Raw genomic sequence first — 20419 nt, 5'->3', positions numbered from 1 at the left:
AGGCTGGGGATAAAGAAAAAAACCACATGCCCTGTCCTGTGGAGCTGAATCTACCCTGCATCTTTGGAGGAAGACAAGAGGAGACAGCTGAGCTCACTGCCCCCCTTTTCCTTCATTAGGCTATGTTTCTACCTGTTAAGAATGTGAGTTGTGAGGGTTAGGCCCCAGCCTACAGAATCAGAACCTCTAAAACAAGATTAAGCTCAGTAACTTTTAAGAATCCACCCTTATTTTGATAACTCCTCTCTGGAAAGCCCATTAAAAATGTAAACGATTACCTGGAGGAGGAGAAGAAACAAGCAGAAAGGTGGAACTAGAGGCTGGAAGCTTTGTGTCCCAGGAGTGAGGAGTGGCTAGCAGGACCCTGCGCTGGCAGAGGCTCACATGCTGAGGAGACACCGCTGGCCCCCAGGATTTTGAGCCATTTACTTCCTGGACCTAAATTTTCCTTTTATGGAAGAAAATGAAAATCAGGCGCTACCTAAATTTCTTAATGTATGTTATAAAGACGGAGGGAAAGAGAACTACCTCCTCAGAGAAGATCCAGTGATTTTGACACACACAGGTAACGTATCCATGTTCTTCAGTTGAAAAGTCCCAATCTGGCTGGGCATAGTGGCTCACGCCTATAATCCTAGCACTCTGGAAGGTGGGAGGATCCCTTGAGTTCAGAAGCTGAGACCAGCCTCAGCAAGAATGAGACGCTTGTCTCTAACAAAAATAGCACGCTGTCTCTACTAAAAATAGAAAAATTAGCCAGACATGTGGCAGGTGCCTATAGTCCCGGCTACTCAGGAGGCTGAAGCAGGAGGATCCTAAGTCAAGTCCCAACCTATCGTATGCTTAAAGGGCATGTCCTTAAAAATAAATTTGTTCATACTATTTACATTTTACACAGAATTTTGCAAACTTTGATCATGACCTGTTTTTGTTTTTAATTATTGGTTTTAGTTCTCCCTGCCCCTATGGTCTAGTGGCCTTATCATAGCTCACTGCAACTCTGAACACCTGGGCTCAAGTGGTCACCCTACCTCAGCCTTGTAAGTTGCTAGGACTACAGGTTTGCACCAACGTGCTCAGCCAATTTTTTTTTGTTTGTTTTTTTGTAGAGATGGTCTCACTCTTGCTCAGGCTGGTCTTCAACTCCTGGCCCCAATCAATCTTTCCACCTCAGCCTCCCAGATATTTTAAATATATATATATGTGTGTGTGTGTGTGTGTGTGTGTGTGTGTGTGTGTGTGCGCGCGCGCGCGCACGTATGTATATATATGTGTATATATATATAGTCTTTATCTTTATATAAAATATTTTAAAAATATTTCCCAACCTTGTATACACACTTAAATGTACATTAATGGGAAAGTTTCATGAAACAAAACCTACCCTTATACATAATATATTCTACATATTGCCTTTTCAGTTCTCTTCCTGTTCATACTTTTAAATCTTAGTCACGATCCATTAAACTGATTTCATAGCCCTCTGATGAGCCACAGCTCACTTTTTAAAATGCTGCCCAAAGTGAACTTTGCAGAACCTTTCCACATCCGTGATCTTACACAGTTCCCACACTCTCCTGGGTACTGGTGTCTGCCATTTTACTGAGGAGGTAAAGGATTCCATGTGGTCAATTGTCCAAGGTTACAATCAAGTGTCCATTGCTTTTCAGTTCAGGCTGAGGCTCTGTGCAGAACTGGCTTTTTACCAGGTGACAAACACCATACCCTGATATCTGGCCATTCCAGAAACCAAAAGACACTGAAGAGGTCAAAGACCCTTGGGGAAGGACTTGGGATCTGTACAAAAAATTCAGAGCCTCCAGCCAACCAGAACTGGCCTCCTGGATCCACCCTCTTCCAGGTGATTGGCCCCAAAGGGTTGCCGGCCCTCAGCTGCAAGCTTCCCCCAGGAGGCCCCCCCTCACCTCAACACAGGTCTTTCTCAAGCAGTCCATCCCCAAGCACTCCCTGTAGGTGTGGTTGCTGAAGCACAGGGCTAGAAGCAGCTTTGCACAGTCTGAAAGGGGGGTGGGGGGGGCACTCGACCGGCAGAGATCTCATAGACCACCAAGGCTTGTACGAAAGGTCTTTATTAGTGGGGGGAGGGGGGATTGCAGGACAACACCAAGGAGGAGTGAGGAAAGAAAGAGAGAGAGGGGAGAAAGAGAGAGAGAGGAGGGCGAGGGGAAAGAGAGAGAGCATGCGTGAGTGAGAGAGAGTGAGTGTGTGTGTGTGTGCGTTATAGAGGTTCGATTACAGGAAGTCTTAGAATGGTGATGGGAGGGTAGAATAGCCAATAAGGAGTTACTGCCCTGGCCGGAAGAGGCATTAGGGGCAGGCCGTAGTTAATCTTGGTCTGTAGAAAGTAGGTGGGGCTTTTCTGGGGCAATTACCTAACACAGTCTTAAACAACAGGTCATTTCTTCCCTGGCTCTGAGATGAGAGTTGGTTGCAGGCTGTCCTATCAGCTTTTTGATACAGCTCTCAGGGATGGACTCAGGTAAGTGGGGACACTGGTGTTGGGAGGAGGAAAGCATGGAAACTACTGATCTAAGAGGTGTCCACTCTGGTGGCCTAAACAGCCTAAGGTGGTGGTGGGGGGGAGGGTACCAAAGCTAGCCACTGAGTACTAACTGCGCTACAGGTCTTGAGAAAAGGTGACTCCCAGAGGGAACATCACCCAAGGAAAAGAAAGATGGACAGTTTGCGCAGTTGGATGGCGGTGTGGGGGGAGACCAGATCCTAAGATATCCCCTAGCTGATGAAAAGTTGGGACTCTTCTTGATTTCTCTAAACTCCTTTAGTGGGCCGGGTGCTGTGGCTCATGCCTGTAATCCCAGCACTTGAGAGGCTAAGATGGGTGGATTGCCTGAACTCACAAGTTCGAGACCAGCCTGAGCAAGAGTGAGACCCTGTCTCTAAAAAATAGCCAAGTGTTGTGGCGGGTGCCTATGGGAAACTGAGGAAAGAGAATCACTTAAGCCCAAGAGTTTAAGTGACACCAAGTGGCACCACAGCTCTCTACTGAGGGCGACAAAGTGAGACTCTATCTCTCAAAAAAATAAAAATAAACCCCTTTAGTGAGCCAAAAAGCAATGGCCTGGGGCAGGTTCCCTTTCCCACTGTAACCAAGAGCTCTGCCTCCACTGGACAGGACTGGAAAATTGTTCCCCCTTAAGAACTAATGACTTGGCTCCGTGCCTGTGGCTCAAGCGGCTAAGGCACCAGCCACATACACCTGAGCTGGCAGGTTCAAATCCAGCCTGAGCCCACCAAACATCAATGACGGCTGCAACCAAAAAATAGCCAGGCATTGTGGTGGGCACCTGTAGTTCCAGCTACTTGGGAGGCTAAGGCAGGAAAATCGCTTGAGCCCAGAAGTTGGAGGTTGCTGTGAGCTGTGATGCCACGGCACTCTACCCAGGGTAACAGCTTGAGGCTCTGTCTCAAAAAAAAAACAGGAACTTATGACTCATTTTAACCTTTTCTTGAAATCAAGGAGAGTAAGGAGCAGGCCACAGGGTGGGGCTTGAGGGGCCCAACTTCTGCAGGTGGAGGCGGAGTAGATTGGGTCCTTTTTGAAACATCTGATCCAGTAATGTGGATGAGTGGGCCAGGCAGACTGGGACTGAAGACAGGAAGAAGGGGTGGGAGGAGCTGGTAGGTCTCTACCCCAGACCTGGGTCTCAGCACCCTCCCAGGCCTGACCACTACAGCTCATCTGGGCCACTCAGAGCTAGCTCTACCTGACTGCCCTGGCCCTTGGATGGGGGCTAGGGAAGAGGGTTGGGACATCCACCAAGAGCAGGGAAAGGCACCTCCAGCCTCTTCCTGCCCCTGTAGCATATCCCATAACACCCCTGAGACAATGGTGCCAACTACCAGTATTGGCTTTCATTGGGCTGCCAGGAGCCAGCAAAGCCCAGTTGGAGCCAGTCCTCCAGGGTCAGACTGGGACTGAAGACAGGGAGGAGGGGAAGGCTTCTTGTAGCAGAGACAGTGTCTGGCCAGAAACATGAAGTGACTTGGGAGAAGCCAAGTCTATGCCCGAAAATAAGGGGGCTGAGCCTCTTTATAAGAAGACCTTTAAGGCTGAGCTGGAGCCAGGTCAAAAGGGACTCAAATGCCATGCTGGAAGCTCTGGCTCTGAGTCAGACAGACCCGGTCAAAGCTTGTCCCACAGCTTACCAGTGTGCAAACCCTGAGCAAGTGATTTAACCTTTCTGAGCTTCAGATTCTTCATTTATAAAGTAGAGATAATCACAGCATCTCATTCAAGGATTGTGGTCAGACCTCAATGAGATAGACATAAAACACTTGGCAGACTGTCTGGCTCCATAGGTGCCCGGGATTAATAAGGAGTGCAGACTGAAGGTTGAAGAAATGTTTTTCTTTCTTTTTCTTTTTTTTTGAGACAGAGTCTCACTTTATTGCCCCCGTTAGAGTGCTGTAGTTATCACCTCACAGCAACCTCAGACTCCTGGGCTCAAGTGATCCTCTTGCCTCAGTCTCCTAGGTAGCTGGGACTACACCCAGCGATTTTTTAGAGATGGGGTCTCACTGCTTAGGCTGGTCTCAAACTTGTGAGCTTGGGCAATTCACCTACCTCGGCCTCCCAGAGTGCTAGGATCACAGGCGTGAGCCACCGTGCCTGGCCCAAGAAATGGAGTTTAAGCAAAGAGTTTGGAAAAGAGAATGAAGACAAAGAACTCATTCATAGCTTGATTCATTTACTGAACAAATAATTTTAATACTATGAATTAGAAGGCAGGCTCTGGGATTTGTCCCTAAGAATACAAAGTCTAATCAAACAAACTCATGCCTAGTGGGCAGTCTCCAAGTATGGGAGACGAGGTCTGGAAGAGGTTCAGAGTCTTAACCTGGGGGAGGGGGCACTGAAGGGGATATCCATGAAGGCACCACACAGGAGGAACCTGGGCACTGAGGAATGATATGAAGCTTGTTGGTAGATGACAGGAAAGGAGCAATCTGGACACAGAGAGGGGGAAGGACAATGGTGGCCAGCTTAGGAAACTTCATGGTGCAGGGTAAAGAATGGAGACTAGTGGGCAGGTTAGGAGAGTATAATAAGAAACCAGATGAGAAATAATGAGGCACAAATAAGGCAGCAGGGCTGGACAACAGGGGAGCCTCAGGCACTAGGAAGAAAGCGGAAGCAACAGAACTTGGTGCTTGACTGCTGTCACAGGGAGGAGGAATCCCACTAGGTTTGAGATCAGGCCCTGAGAAAACACAAGGAAGAAGAGGTCAGGGAAATGCAGATTGCAGCTTAAGAAGCAATGAGTTTGAGAGGGTCTGTGGGACACTCACGTGGACACCACTGTCCAGGGGACATATGATACTTGAGGCTATCATTGAACAAGAGGGTGGAGCCATGATCACCAGTAGAGAGAACCAAGTGGTGCATTCAGACTTGTAACTGAGATGGGAATGCATGAGGACAAGCTTTGCAGAGGGAGCTGGAGGGCCAGACCGCCTGAGAAGCAGATCCAGGAGCAGGGGGAGAAGATGAGAGGCGGCAGAGGCTAAAGCCACAGAGCTTGGTAGACCAGAAGACAGGGTCACACCAGGTTAGATTCTAAGAGCAGTGAGAAGGAAGGCCTTGAAAACAGGAGAGCAGTGTTCTCATTTATGTTTCTGAATGATTGTTCTGGAGAAGGGATCACAGGAAGTAAGAGCAAAAGCAAGGAGGCTGGTAAGGGGGTGGTAAGGCTGGCCAGGTGAGAGAGATGGTGGCCTGGAGCAGAATGAGAGGAGGCTGAGTATGAGGAGCACCCACAGGAATTGTTCCTAGGTATCCAGGTTGAGAAATTAAAACCAATCAAACAATATTTTTATTCAACCCAGCATATCTCCAATTACACCTGTTTCTTTTCACTTTTTTAATGTGGCTACTTGAAAATTTTAAGGTACTTGTGTGACTCACATTATACATGTTTCTATTAGATTATGCCACTGTAGCTCTCTTCCTACAGACACACATGACTAAACACAGGTGCACAGGGTGGGCACCCCCTCCCATGGGCGCAGCTGGCCTCTACATATTGGTTCAGTTACTCCCTTTACCACTTAATAAACATAAATCCACCTCATCCTTTTCAATGTCCATGTTGATCTCCACTCTACAGGATGAATATCCCTAATTTAAAAATATGAAATCCAAAATACTCCAAAATCCAAAACATTTGAGGGCTAACAGAACATTCAAAGGAGCATTTCAGATTTCCTATTTTCAGATTAGAGATGCTCAAATATTAAGTATAATGTAAATATTCCAAAATCTGAAAAAATCCAAAATCCAAACACTTCTGGTCTCAAGCATTGTTAAGGGATACTCAACCTTATAGATACGCACAATTCATTCATCCAGTTCCCAACTGAGGGATGAACCTGAGCTTGTTTATATCCATTTGCTTTCTCAAACAAGGCCATGGGACCATCTTGGACTGCTCGCTGTGGAGGGGCCAGATCTGGAGGGCTTCTTAGATGTGGCTAAGAGATGTGCACTTTATCCTGCAGCCAGCAGGAAGCTATAAAACAACTTGGCTCTTTTGAAAATTACTTTCAAATTTTCCTTCATTATAAAAAATAATATACTACAATTGGAGAGAAAAATAGAAACTCTAATGTTACTGTACACTTAAGTGTTTCCCTTTAGTCTTACTTTCTAGTGCATGCTTTTATTCTTATTAAATTGTAATCATGGTGCACATCAATTTTAGATCCTGCTTTTTTCCCTTTAACGTTCTTACATGAGCATTTTCCCACATGACTGCAGAGTCTTCATAACAACTTTATTTAGCCAGTCCCTTCATCTGGACACTAGAGCCTTTTTCAGTTATATCAGAGTAGCTGAGATGATGTCTCCCCCCACTGAGTCCAGGAAGCTTTCAACCCAGCTTAAGTCTCCTTTGTGTAAAAGAAACAAACGTACATCTCCATCAGTCCCATCCCCTTGCCTCGTCTCCAGTTCCATTCTTCTCTCTTCTCCTTACAGCCAAACTTCTGGAGTCATCCTCCGGTCCTTCCCCATCCCTGTACCTTCCACTGACGTCCTCTACTTGCTAGGTATCCTTCTCATCCCCACCTGGCCTGGGTCCTGGAGCTCTCCCTTTGTGCTCCCTCTCTACCTCTCCCATGATGTCCCTGCCCACCTTTGGGCTCCAGCCCCTATCTCCCACCAGACAATCAGGAATTTCTGGTCCTCCAGCCCTGTCCCTCTTTGACAGCCCTATTCCCTTGTTCCATCCCACCCTGGTTCATGACCCAGTACCTCCCAAGGGCTGGTACCTTGGCCCCTAACTCCTCTTCTTGCTTCCATCTCCCCTCCCTCCCACTCCCCCATAGCCAGGTTCAACAGATCAGCTTGAGTACTTTGGGGTATTTTCCAAACAAGTATCTGTGTCACTCCCTGGAGGAAACACCTTTCAGGACTCCCCATAGCCTTCAAGATGAAGTCCAAACCCAAGGCTGGACTACAGGTCCTGGATATCCAGGCCCACTCACCTCTGCAGCCTCACCTCTCACCACTCCTATATATCCTGCAGAGGATGACCTGCAATCCCACCCCAAGTTTTCTCTCACCTCCTCACTTTTACAAATTGTTGTTTCCTTTTCATGGTCCTCCCTTCCCGTTCCACTGCCTTCTTTGCCTGGAGAACTTCTACTTCTTCAGGTCCTAGCTGAGAGGTCACCTCCTCCAGCAAGCCTCCTGACTTCCTCCCCATCTTTTGAGGCTCAGATGCCACCCTCCAATTTGCCCCCATGCCATCGTATATTTATCACCATCACAGCATTCACCATGTTGTGTCTGTTCATCTGTTTTCAGTCTGCCACGTGACTAATTTCCTTACTTCCCTCTCTCTACCACACCCACACCTTCCTGACTCCATATCTGTGTCTCCTTCACCACAACATCTGTGACCTGGCATAGTGTTTGATGCTGAGCTTGTGTGCAATAAACACATCAAATGCATGACTGAACAGAAACTGGTGAACACTCTGATGTGTAAACTTTTCCCACACTGAAGATTATCTCCTTTGAACAGATTCCCAAAAGATGGGAATTACTGAATCAAGGGGATGAATATTGAGAGCTTTCCATTTCCACAGATAAGCGGCTTTCAAAAAGGCTGCAGCAACCACACTCCCACCAGCAAGTCTAAGAGTGTCTACTGAACTGTGCTCTTGTAGCTTGGCTATTTTCGTTTTATCTTTTTTTTTTTTTTTTTTTAAAGATTCAGGACCTGTAGTCCTGTAGTGCTCATTTTATAGGCAAAACATACCACCTTGTTCTAATTTGTATGTCTTTGATTTGGTGAGCGTGAGCATTTTTCCTTATGTTTGAATACTGAATGTATTCCTTTGAGGATTTACCTGTTTGTGTGACAAGAGCTGTTAAAGCAGGTTGAGTTGTTTTTTTTTTTGTCTCTTAAATGTTCACTTTTTTTCAGATCACAAAAATCAATAATCTCTGCATAGACAAAAGTCTGGAAAGACATGCCAAAATGTTAACAGCTGTTATCTTTATATGATGTGATTAATGGGACTTTTTTCTTTGGATTTTCCAACTTCTCTGCATTGAGCACAAAATGCTTTTGTAATCAGATAAGACCCTAGTGAATCTTACACTGAAGATAATACATAGTCATTGCAGACAATTAGGAAAACACAGAAAATCATAAAGAAAAGATGCTGGGCAGCGCCTGTGGCTCAGTGGGTAGGGTGCCGGCCCCATATACTGAGTGTGGTGGATTCAAACCCAGCCCTGGCCAAACTGCAACAACAACAACAAAATAGCAGCCAGGCATTGTGGCAGGCTCCTGTAATCCCAACTAATCAGCAGGCTGAGGCAAGAGAATCGCCTAAACCCAGGAGTTGGAGGTTGCTGTGAGCTGTGAAGCCACAGACTCTACCAAGGGCAACAAAGTGAAACTCTGTCTCAAAGAAAGGGGAAAAAAAGATGCTAATTACTCATACTCCCACCACCTAGAGATTACCATCATTGATCTTCTGGAAATGCAAATATTTTGAGGAACTTTTTTTTTTTTTTGAGACAGAGTCTCACCATGTTGCCCTGAGTAGAATGCTGTGGCGTCACAGCTCACAGCAAACTCAAACTCCTGGGCTCAAGCAATTCTCCTGCCTCAGCCTCCCAAGCAGCTGGGACTATAGGCGCCCACCACAATACCCGGCTATTTTTTGCTGTAGTTGTTGTTGTTAGTTAGTTGGCCCCGGGCTGGGTTCCAACCCACCAACCTCGTTGTATGTGGCCTGCACTGTAACCACTGTGCCACAGGCTCTGAGCCAGGAACTTCTTTATCTTGGAACAAAGATGCTGTCTCTACTGTTTTCTACTCTTCTGTCAGACTTTTCCTTCTATCATTGAGTGCAGAGATTTTCTTTTTGCCTTGACACTGTTGAAAACTTCTCAGGGAAAAGGTGGGCAGAGAATGGTAAGACTCTTGAGGATTAGAAATAAGAGTATGGGGTAGCACTTGGGGCTCAAAGGAGTAGAGTGCTGGCCCCATATGCCGGAGGCGGCAGGGTTCAAATCCAGCCATGGCTAAAAACTGCCAAAAAAAAAAAAGAAGCAAGAGTATGGAGTTGCTGTCCAAGCATTTTCACTTGGAAATCTAAGTTTAGAAGCTTTTAAGAGGGCAGGACACGGTGGCTCATACCTGGAGTCCTAGGACTCTGGGAGGCCAAGGCAGGTGGATTGCCTGAACTCAAGGGCAGGTTGGCTTTTTATGAGATGACTCTGGAGCTATCTATGTCTGGGCTGACCAGAGCAGGAAGGGAGCTGCTGCAATGGTCCTGGTGACAAACAAGCAGGCCAGGGTCACTGTGGGGGCCACAGGGGCTGCAGGAAGGAAGTGGGGCAGAGATCAAGGAGGCCAAGTCAGCCCAACCTAGGGATGGCAGCAGACAGTGGGTGTGGGGCGCAGGGGACAGGGTACCACCAGCTTTCTGGCTTAGCCAAGTAAACAGAAGGAGCTGTAGAGTGCTGAGATGTGACCAGGTAAACTCGGACACAAACACACACCCCTGCAAGGTGGTTCTCAGAGCTCTACTAATTACACCTGGTGAGGAATGGTGGGTCTGTGGCAGGTGGGTTTCGTGGGGAAGGAGATCTGGGGAGCTGGACTTTGGAAGGGTTTGTCAGGCAGGTCAAGGAGCTAGGAATTTGCCCAGGGGACAATGCGAGTTCAGGAAAAAGGATCTCATTATCAAAAGATGAAGGTAAGTGAGCCCATGAGAACAGGCAAAGTCTTGTTCCAGCCACTTAGCTTGTGTTAACTCTACCCCACAGCAGCCCTCTGTGGCGGGTATTCTATTATCTTCACCTTGCAGATGAGACTAACAAGCAGAGGGCCTGACCTTGCCCACGGCCACACAACTAAGGAGTGGCAGAGCTGGAATTTTACCCAGGAATCTGGCCCTGTGTCTGGGTTCCTTGCATTTGGTTCCAGTCTCTCTAGAGATATGAGCACACAGCAGGGGAGGGGAGAACAGAACAAGGGCCCCAGGAGGAGCTCAGAAAAAATCTCAACACTCGGGCCCTTCCCAGAAAACAACTAACCATGGGCAAATCCAAAGCCCACCTCCTCTGAGCCAGGAACGGGGCCACTGCGCTCTGCTAGAAGAACTCACTGGCCCAGTGACTGGAGCTGCCACAGACACATGGTCTCTGACCACAGCCAGCCTAGAGACTTGTCTCTAAGACCCAGGCAGCTCTTAAATTCCAGTCACCAAGCCACACACATCCCTGCCCCCTCTACTGGCCTCTCCTCCTGGCCAAGGTCAATCTCACCCCCGCCCAGGCCAAGCATCCCAATCCCCAATGCTACTACCTCAAAACCTGCCCAAGGTCACGCCCTGCAGCACTGCTGAGGAAAGCAAAGGACTGAACATGTAAATGCTCATCCTCAGGGTCCTGGACAGGCAAATTATGCGATTTCCAATCAGTGGCACATTAGGCAGCTGGACAAAAGGGGGAGGAAGTTCTTTCAGTACTGAGATGGAATAGCCTCCCAGACAATAGTCAGTGGAAAAGGAAAGTGCAGGACAGCATGTCCACTGTGCTACCATTTGTGGGAGCAAAAAAGAGAGAGAGAAAGAATTTGCTACCATATTTATATTTGTATGTTTATATGCATAAACCAACTCTAGAAGGACACACAAAAAACTGGTAACACTGGCTGCCTCCATGCAGAAGAACCAGTCATCCAAAACAGAAAAGACCCACATATATACTCTTTTATCTCTATGACTGTCTATACCATATGAATATATTCTTATTTAAAAAGACAAAATAAAACATTAAAATTATACAGATAATTTCTCACAAATGTGGGCATAATTTCTCTATAAATTATGTATGGATATATATAATTATATACTGTGTATAGATATAAATGATGCCCTTCCCCCCCAGGGCCTGGAAAAGAATCTTCTGGAGAATAATCCTACTTGCACTTGGCCTCTTAGGCCTCCTCCTGTATGGACTCCCTACAGTCAGGTACATGCCCCTTCCCCCAGCCCTTAAGGTGGGACACTGGAGTCAGGGTTAGAGTGCATCTTTCCCAGTGGCTCATAAGAGATGGAGGGTGGTGGCTAGCTCAGTCTGGGCACATGTCCTTGTAAAAAGCAAGGCTCCTGAGCAGGCCCACACACCTGTCACTGCTGCCCCCACCCACAGGTATCTGGAAGTCCTTATCCCCATGGGTGTCTGCCCTGAGGCCACAATGTCCCTGCTGAGAGACAACTTCACAGGGGTCCTGCGTCCCTGGTAAGAGCTACCATCCTCCCACTCTGAGAGCACTCCCCAAACCCTACCGAGTTCTGCCCCACTCCAGCAGACACAGATGCTCTCAAACCAGCAGCCCCATTAGACCACATATCTCCCAGTCCTCTAAATGCCGTTCTGAGCTAGGGGCTTTTAGGGACAGGGACTGATTCATCTGTGGGCGGATAAATGATGGAGGTGGCAGTGAGCATGCACCAAGTGGACGGATGAATGGTGCTGTCTCCCATCCCTGCCCTGGCCAGGGCCCGGCCTGAAGTCCTGACGTGCACCTCCTGGGAGGCTCCCATTATTTGGGATGGCACCTTTGACCCACAAGTGGCCCAGCAAAAGGCTGAACAGCAGAACCTCACCATTGGGCTGACTGTCTTTGCTGTAGGCAGGTAAGGCCTGGGGAGGGGAGTGGTGCTTCCCAGGCAGAGAGTGGGTGGGTACTCATGTGACACAGGACGTGGGACTGTTCCCCCCCCCAGGACTGTTCCCCCATGCCATTGAATCTCAAAGTAAAACAAGAGACAAAGACAGCACCCCTTACCTCAGACTCTCAGGGTGAGCACAGAACCATCCTACTCTGTCTCCCAGGACACCAGCACCAGAAAGCCCACCCAACAGAGGCAGCCAGGAGTTCAGAACCATGTCTAGAAAGGGCTGCGTAAGGGCTGAGGCTGGTTCATAGAGGCACTGGGTTTGTGGTAAGAAAATCATGGAGTCTAGGCTGGGTTCAGTGGCTCACACCTGTAATCCTAGCACTCTGGGAGGCCAAGGCAAATGGACTGCTTAAGCTCAGGAGTTTGAGACTAGTCTGAGCAAGAGCAAGACCCCATCTATGCTAAAAACAGAAAAAGCTAGCCAGGCAACTGTGGTAGGTGCCTGTAGTCCCAGCTACTCAGGAGGCTAAGGCAAGAAGATTGCTTGAGTCCAAGCGTTTGAGGTTGCTGTGAGCTATGATGATGCCACAGCATTCTTTCCAAGGTGACAGAGTGAGACTCTGTCTCCAAGAAGAAAGAAAGAAAGAAAGAAATCATGGAGTCTTCCAAGTGAGAGTGGTGACAAAGGAGGGAGTGACTGGATAAGTAGAAGGATGATCTGCTACAGTAAGTGTCCCCTGGAGGTCAGAGGCTCAGGTCGCAGGTACACAGTGGGTAGAAGGGTCACCAAGACACTTGGTGGAGGGAGAGGGGTTGGAGAACTGAGGGGTTTTTCAAGGGAATGAGTCCAAGTTGGGCAAAGAGGAACTTGTAAAGCAGGGGAGTGACAAACACTGACAAAGTAGAGGGCTCACTAGATTAGAGGACTCAGTGTTTGTGGGTGTGGGAAAGAGACAGGGGTGGTAATCAGAGTGAGCTAGAAGGATGAGGTCCTCACAGAGTGGGACAGACACTGATGATGACCAAGTCGAGGGACTGGCCACTTCACCTCCTGAAGTAGGTGACTGAGGAGGGTGGAGGACAGAACCACTGCTGGGAAGAAAGTCAATTACAGGACCAAGGGGCCTGGGCAATGGATAAGCATTTAGCTGTAAAGAAGGAACCAGGATTGGTAAGTGGAGAAGAAATGGCAGGAGCATCAATCTGCCCATTAGGGATGGAAGGAGGTGTCCAAGTGTTCACCTGGCAGAAGTGATGCAGAAGGGATTCCTTCCCTAGTGTGGCCATGAGATCCTGCAACTCCCAAGGTTCAGAGAACAGAGTTCAGGGCGATTAAAGGAAGTGTTTCTAATAATGGAACAGGCTGCTTTGGGAAGACAGTAAGAGCTTCCCATCCAGGAAGAGATACTCAAAAGGCTGGGGAAGAATGTTGCTATCATACACCCCAAAACACTGTTCAAGGCTCCTCCAACTCTGTCCTCTATGCACTAGAAGGGAGGGAAAGCCATTAGGGCTTCTGGAAGGCAAGGGAGCAAACAGGACCAAGAGAGGCCATATGAGCAAAACTAGTAGGTCATGGTGGGGCCTCCCAGGGCCATGGTGCCCCCACTTCCATTATGGATGTGATGTAGGTTGTTCCTGTACCAGCCCTAGGGGTCAAGGTCTCAAGGAACAGAAATTCCAGGATCCCAACTCTATAAGTCCAACACCCTGAGATGCTGTTTCCTAGGACTCTGATTCCTGTTTCCTGCAGTTCCACCAAAAATGAAGCAAGTGAAAGCAAAGCTACACACTCCAATACCCAGCCAAGTTCAATCCTGGCTTAACCACTTGGCAATTATGCATACTTGTACAAGCTACTGAAGCTCTTTAAAGTAAGATGATGCGGTCTCAACAATGTCTACTACATGATAAATTTTCAAAATAGTAGGCATTATTACTACTGTTTAAAAATCTTGGGATCTCAAGGTCTGTTAATACAAACTTCCCAGTATTCCAAGCAGTCTGGTTATCTATGTAAGATAACAAACTTGGATTATACCTCACATAATAATTCTGTGGGTCAGGAATTCAGACACGGCTCAGCAGGAAAAGGTCCCCACTGCTCCCAAATGTCTGGTCTCACGTGGGACATCAACTGCTGGAGACGGGTGGGCCACTTCTCTCTCCATGCTAGGTTGGACTTCCTCACATCAGGGCAGCATCTAAGTTCTGGAACAGCTTAATGAACGTGCAGAGCTTTAAAAAGACAACTGCTGCCAGTTCTCCAAAGGGACAGCAGGGCGCACCAGTGTCAATTTGCAAGCGTCTTTAACCCGCCCCCTGCCCAAAGGTGAACTATTCTAGAATTGGAAGGTTCTGAAGTTCCACAGACAGGCGTAGGGAGCGCCAGGCAGCAGGCAGGCGGTAAGGGTGGGGGCGGGGCGGCCTGCGCGGGCGCTACTTTCAGGCTGACTGAGGCTCCCTCCTGGCAGGTACCTGGAGAAGTACCTGGCGCGCTTCCTGGAGACAGCCGAGCAGCACTTCATGGTGGGCCAGCGCGTGGTGTACTACGTGTTCACCGAGCGGCCGGATGCGGTGCCCGGCATAGCGCTGGGCCCGGGCCGCCGGCTGCGCGTGCAGCGCGTGAAGCGCGAGTCGCGCTGGCAGGACGTGTCGATGGCGCGCATGCGCACGCTGCACGCGGCGCTGGGCGGGCGGCTGGGCCGCGAGGCGAGCTTCGTGTTCTGCATGGACGTGGACCAGCACTTTCGCGGCTCTTTCGGGCCTGAGGCGCTGGCCGAGTCAGTGGCACAGCTACACGCCTGGCACTACCGCTGGCCGCTCTGGCTGCTGCCCTTCGAGCGCGATGAGCGCTCCGCCGCCGCGCTGGCGCCGGGCGAGGGCGACTTCTATTACCACGCGGCCGTGTTCGGGGGCAGCGTGACGGCGCTGCGGCGGCTGACGGCGCACTGCGCGCTGGGCCTGGGGCAGGACCGCGCGCGCGGCCTGGAGGCGCGCTGGCACGACGAGAGCCACCTGAACAAGTTCTTCTGGCTGCACAAGCCCACCAAGGTGCTGTCGCCCGAGTACTGCTGGAGCCCGGAAATCGGCCCGCGGACAGAGATCCGCCGCCCACGCCTGCTCTGGGCACCCAAGGAATACCTGCTGCTGCGGGACTAGCCCGGGGAGCCGTGCCTCAGCTGGCGCCTGGCCCTTCCCTTCTCCCTGGGGCCCCACCGCACCTGCTGGGGCACCTTGGGCACCGCTAGCGTGTGGAAGGAGAGATCCTGAACCCATCTGGGTCCCTTCTCGAAGCGGCACTTCGAAGGAGAGAGAGATACTGAGTGGAAAAAAGCCCTCCGCCCACTCTAGTGTGAGGGTTCGTGTGTTGCTGTCCACCAGCCTAGTCAACGACACAGAGATATCACTGCAGATGGAATGATTAATTAAGGGAAGACTGAGGCTCGGTCAGGCCTACAGCGATTGTTCATCTTTATTCACTGTATTATGTATCCAAACTCATCAGATAAAAATAAGCAAGAATAAAGAACAAAAGCATTAATTGAGACTGCTATTAAAAAGTTCTTTTCAGCATAAATGTTGCAAAGCACATACACGTCATTTCTAGGTCTGGAGCATATAACTTGAAGATAAACTACAAGGACACCAAGTTGTCTGTTTCTGTTTGCCCACCTCCCTAACAGGTTAAATGAAACTTTTGTGTAATTTGAAGTTAGGGAATGAAGAGTAACAGTTCAGCTGCAGACAGGTGCTAAATCTCCAGCTACGACTTGGCGGGGACCTCAGGAATTCATATCTCAAGGCCTTTTCAGTTAGCAGGGAAGAATTTACGCCGGCTCTCTGCTGCTTTAAGCAAGCAGGGAGGAATTAACCCCCAGCCGAGAATGGAATTGTCCCCTCTTAGATTCTTCTACCACAAGGAGCATATATGAGACAAAGCCACCTTTCTGGGGTGCTGAGAACTGTGCCCCTTCATTCGCTGGACGAGGAGGCCCAAGCCTTGGGGAGCCTCTCACTTGAAGAGAAAAATCCCCTTCCCTCACGTCCAACAGTGGCTAAAGCCCAGCAGCTGTAGCGCCTCCTGCAGCCCAAGCAGTCTGTAGGCCTTTCACCTCTGACCTTGTGGAATTCAGCTGACACCTCTTGGAGAGATGCTTTAGCCTTGCCCGCCCCTCTAGTTTTTGTTTTTTATTTGTTTGTTTGTTTGGCGTTTTTTCTTTTTCTTTTTTTATTTTACAGTTTTTGGCTGGGGCGGGGTTTGAACCCGCCACCTCCAGTATATGGGGCCATTGCCCTACTCCTTTGAGCCACAGGCCACATTTTCTTTCTTTCTTTTTTTTTTTTTAATAAAGAGACTGAGGCATAAAGAGTCCGGGTAGGTAAAAAGGTAACTGCTGGAGGACACAAAGGAGGTAACCGCGTGGCTATGATGTCAACAGCTGGAGAGCCAGCACGGGCTGCTCTGGGCATGAGCCGCAGGGAGAAACACAAGTGGCCTTTGATCCGCGGCTCTGCCTGTTTATCTCTGCTGCCAGTAAGCATGTTTTATACTTACTTGAGTCACATTAGAATGGGTAAATTACTCCTGTGAGACAAAGTAGCAAACCTCAGAAGCCACGGACTGCTCATTTCTCGTGCCAGCAGCATTTCACAAGGCCCTGCCTGACTCAGTGACCTGGAGACAGCAGAGCAGCACTCCATGGTGGGCCAGCGTCTGGTGTACTACGTGTTCACCGAGCGGCCAGCAGCTCTTCAGAAAGATGCTTCGAACCCAAAACAGGTTAGAGTGCAGTTCGTCCTTGCCTTTTCCTGCACATACGTCTGAGAGAGTAATGATGCTTCTATAAATACATCCGAACTTAGATGTAATGTTACACATACTCAGTTTTCACCACCTAGATAGAAACTGAGCACTGCATTGGAACCATCAGATAGAACATCTCTAAAGGCTGCTCCAGTGCCTATAGTTCTCAGGAAGACTTGCAAATAAAACTAACTTAAATTCTTTAAAAGATTTTTTTTTCTTTAATTGACAATCATGGCAACCACAAAGGGATCCAGAGCAGACTGTCAGCTCGTTGGTGCTAGCATGGGCCCTTTGAGCTCCTCTGGCTCCCCAGTGGTTCCTGACCACTGGGTGAGTTCTCCTGAGTCTCAGACCTCCCCAATTGGTTGACTGTGGGTTTTTTAATCACCTAGCTGTTCTCACTCCTTGAGGAAAGGAGAAGTCCTTCTTTGGGATTTTTGTTTCTAAAGAAGGGGCATTCTCCCAGTTGAAAGAAGCTAGGAAGGAATGGATATGTGAGACTGTTGGACTAGGTTATGCCAGTGCTTTCTCTTTCAATTTGTCTCCATAAACAATGCTCTCACAATTGGAAGTAAGTCATTCAAAACTAAACGACAGGAACACCAGACAACTAATCTTCAGTCGGTACTCTGGCAGGCTGCATGTACAACGCATATGCTTGCAAGTACTTTCCCTAAATGGGAGTTTACTAAAGGAGATTTAACATTAAAAATGGCCAAAAATGGGGCCAGGCACAGTGGCTCATTCCCGTAATACAAGTATTCTTGAAGGCTGAGGCGGGAGATTAGCCTGAGTGCAGGAGTTCGGGACCAGGCTGAGCAAGAGCTAGACCCCAACTCTACTAAAAATAGAAAAACTAGCCTCACGTGGCTAGCACTTGTAGCCCCAGCTACTCAGGAGGGTGAGGCAAGAAGATACCAGAGCCCAAGAATTCGAGGTTGCTGTGAGCTATATAATACCCTACCAAGGGTGACAGAGTGAGACTTTGTTTCTAAATAAATAAATAAATGGCCAAAAATGGGATTTACAAACATTAAGGCATGCCAGATTTTTTAGGCCTTCAGCCAAGTACATATTATGGTCCATTCTCATACACATTTTTAAATGGTAGACAAATTACATCAAGAAATATTCAAAACTCAGGCTGGAAATAGTGGCTTATGTTTATAATCCTAGCACTCTGGGAGGCCCAGGCAGGTGGATTGCCTGAGCTCAGGAATTCGAGACCAATCTGAGGAAGAGCAAGACTCCATCTCTACTAAACACAGAAAAACTAGCCGGGTGTTATTGGAGGCACCAGTAGTCTCAGCTACTCCGGAGGTTAAGGCAAAAGGTTCGCTTGAGCACCGGAGCTGGAGGCTGCTGTGAGCTACAACACCGTAGCACTCTACCCAGTGAGATTCTGTCTCAAGAAAAAAAAAGGAAAAGAAATATTCAAAACTCAAATGGTCATTATTTTAAAAAATTTACAATACAGAGTTAACACATAGAATCTTTTTAACTTCTCCATCTCCCTGTTTAATTTTCCTTCCTACTTTAAATCTGCAGACTTTTCTGCTGGTGTTAAAACTGACTGCTTATGGTATTGCCAATTCAAGGCCACTTAGACATTTTATTTTTCTTATACAATTCAGCCAGTTGTAACTAAAAGGTAAACACTAAAGATTTAACCCTACACTCACTTAAAACTGTAGGAGAAAAAAAAAAATCAGAAGAGGTTTTAAAAGCAAATCAATCATTAAAACTATTTTACCAAAAATTTTGGTCCATAACATTCATTAGATTACCTATTAGGACAAATAAAATTTAGTCGTATATAAACAGGTCCCAATTTTGTCAAAAACCATTTGGACTCAACCATCTTTTTATAAACCAATGGAATGTATATTATTATCTCATAATTAAACTTCTAAAATAAAAGCTTATGATTTTTGTGTGTTTAAACGTTTATTTTTTTAGATGTATATGCATATGTACATATATGTTATATCTATTTGCTATATGATACCAAAGTAACATAAAATAACTAGCACTTATTTAACAAGCCAAAATATTTTCCAGGTTCATGTGACTTAAATAAAACTTTAATAAATAAGCAGGCATTAAAATTGTTGATAAAATAAAAATGTCTTCAAAATTGTCAACATACAGGCCATGTGCAGTGGCTCACACCTGTAATCCTAGTACTCTGGGAGGCCAAGGCAGGTAGTTTGCTTAAGCTCAGGAGTTCAAGACCAGCCTGAGCAAGAGCGAGATCCCTATCTCTAAAAATTGCTGAGTGTTGTGAGGGGGGCCTGTAGTCCCAGCTACTCAGAAGGCTGAAGCAAGAGAATTGCTCAAACCCAAGAGTTTAAGGTTTCTGTGAGCTATGATGCCATGGTACTCTACCCAGGGCAACAAAGTGAGACTCTGTCTCAAAAAAAAAAAAAAAAAATCGTCAACATACTATTTGGCTTGGGTTTATTGGTCAGATAATTTTATATTTGTCTTTACTAGTTATTTTAAGCTGTCAGAATTTGATGTAAAAGCTATAAAGCTATAAATCCAGCCCCAAGCAAAATAATCTTTGTTTATATAATTTTAATAAAGAAGACTAATTTAATATTGTTAATTTAATAAAAACCAGTTACATCTACTAAGTTACCAACAAAATTACCCATATGTTTAACTTTTTTTTTTTTTTTGAGACAGAGTCACACCTTGTCACCCTCAGTGGAGTGGAGTGGTGTCACAGCTCACAGCAACCTCAAACTCTTGAGCTAAATCGATTGTCTTGCCTCAGCCTCCCAAGTAGCTGGGACCATCGGCACCCATCACAATGCCCAGCTTCTTTTTTCAGAAACAGGGTCTTGCTCTTGTTCAGGCTGGTCTCAAACCCATGAGCCCAGGCAATCCACCCATCTCGGCTTCCCAGAGTGCTAGGATTACAGGAGTGAGCCATTGCCCCTGGCCCCCATATATTTAAGTTCCTTACTTAAGCACCTAATATTCATAAGGTATAAAAATAGTCAACAAGAAAATAACTTCAAATGATGACCAGCTTTGTCTAATACCTCAGTTTCCATAAATAATTCTATATAAACTGTTAAAACTTTTCATATCATTTAAAATATTAAAATTATATTAAGTTAATAGATACTCATTAAACATCTGGGTCATTTCCAGTTTTTAAAAATGATATTGTGAAAATATTTTTTAATTGTAAAATGATTCTTATGTATAAAACTGATGTGACAGACAATTGAAGATTTCATCCTAGATTTTTAATAAAATTTAAGATTACTAAAAGTTAAAATTCCTAATTAATATATAATCTCTTATGCATAATATCCAAAAATTTTTTATCTTAAAAAGTATTAAAGATATACAATGCTCTTTATAAAAAATAATTTTGCTTAATTCAGAGATTGTACA

At 46.9% G+C, this 20419-nt stretch overlaps 1 protein-coding gene across 4 annotated transcripts; it reads left to right on the top strand.

Moving 5' to 3' along the window:
• The first annotated feature begins 1959 nt into the window (after positions 1 to 1959).
• On the top strand, positions 1960 to 18895 carry A3GALT2 (alpha 1,3-galactosyltransferase 2). 4 transcript variants are annotated; one of them, XM_053575751.1, is made up of 6 exons: positions 1960 to 2076; positions 2416 to 2500; positions 11459 to 11542; positions 11723 to 11812; positions 12073 to 12210; positions 14670 to 18892. In XM_053575751.1, the coding sequence occupies exons 2-6, from the start codon at positions 2439 to 2441 to the stop codon at positions 15355 to 15357; spliced, it is 1062 nt and encodes a 353-aa protein (XP_053431726.1). In that variant the 5' UTR covers positions 1960 to 2076; positions 2416 to 2438; the 3' UTR covers positions 15358 to 18892. The 4 variants fall into 4 exon arrangements, with proteins under 4 accessions (XP_053431726.1, XP_053431727.1, XP_053431729.1 ...); XM_053575752.1 differs by having other exon boundaries at positions 1990 to 2085; XM_053575754.1 differs by lacking the exons at positions 1960 to 2076; positions 12073 to 12210 and having other exon boundaries at positions 2297 to 2500; positions 14670 to 18895.
• Positions 18896 to 20419: the final 1524 nt, after the last annotated feature.

This window comes from Nycticebus coucang, chromosome 22, assembly GCF_027406575.1.
Source record: "Nycticebus coucang isolate mNycCou1 chromosome 22, mNycCou1.pri, whole genome shotgun sequence".
Lineage (NCBI taxonomy): Eukaryota > Metazoa > Chordata > Mammalia > Primates > Lorisidae > Nycticebus > Nycticebus coucang.
The sequence above is the reverse complement of the archived record's forward strand: the minus strand, read 5'-3'. Positions and strand labels throughout refer to the sequence as shown.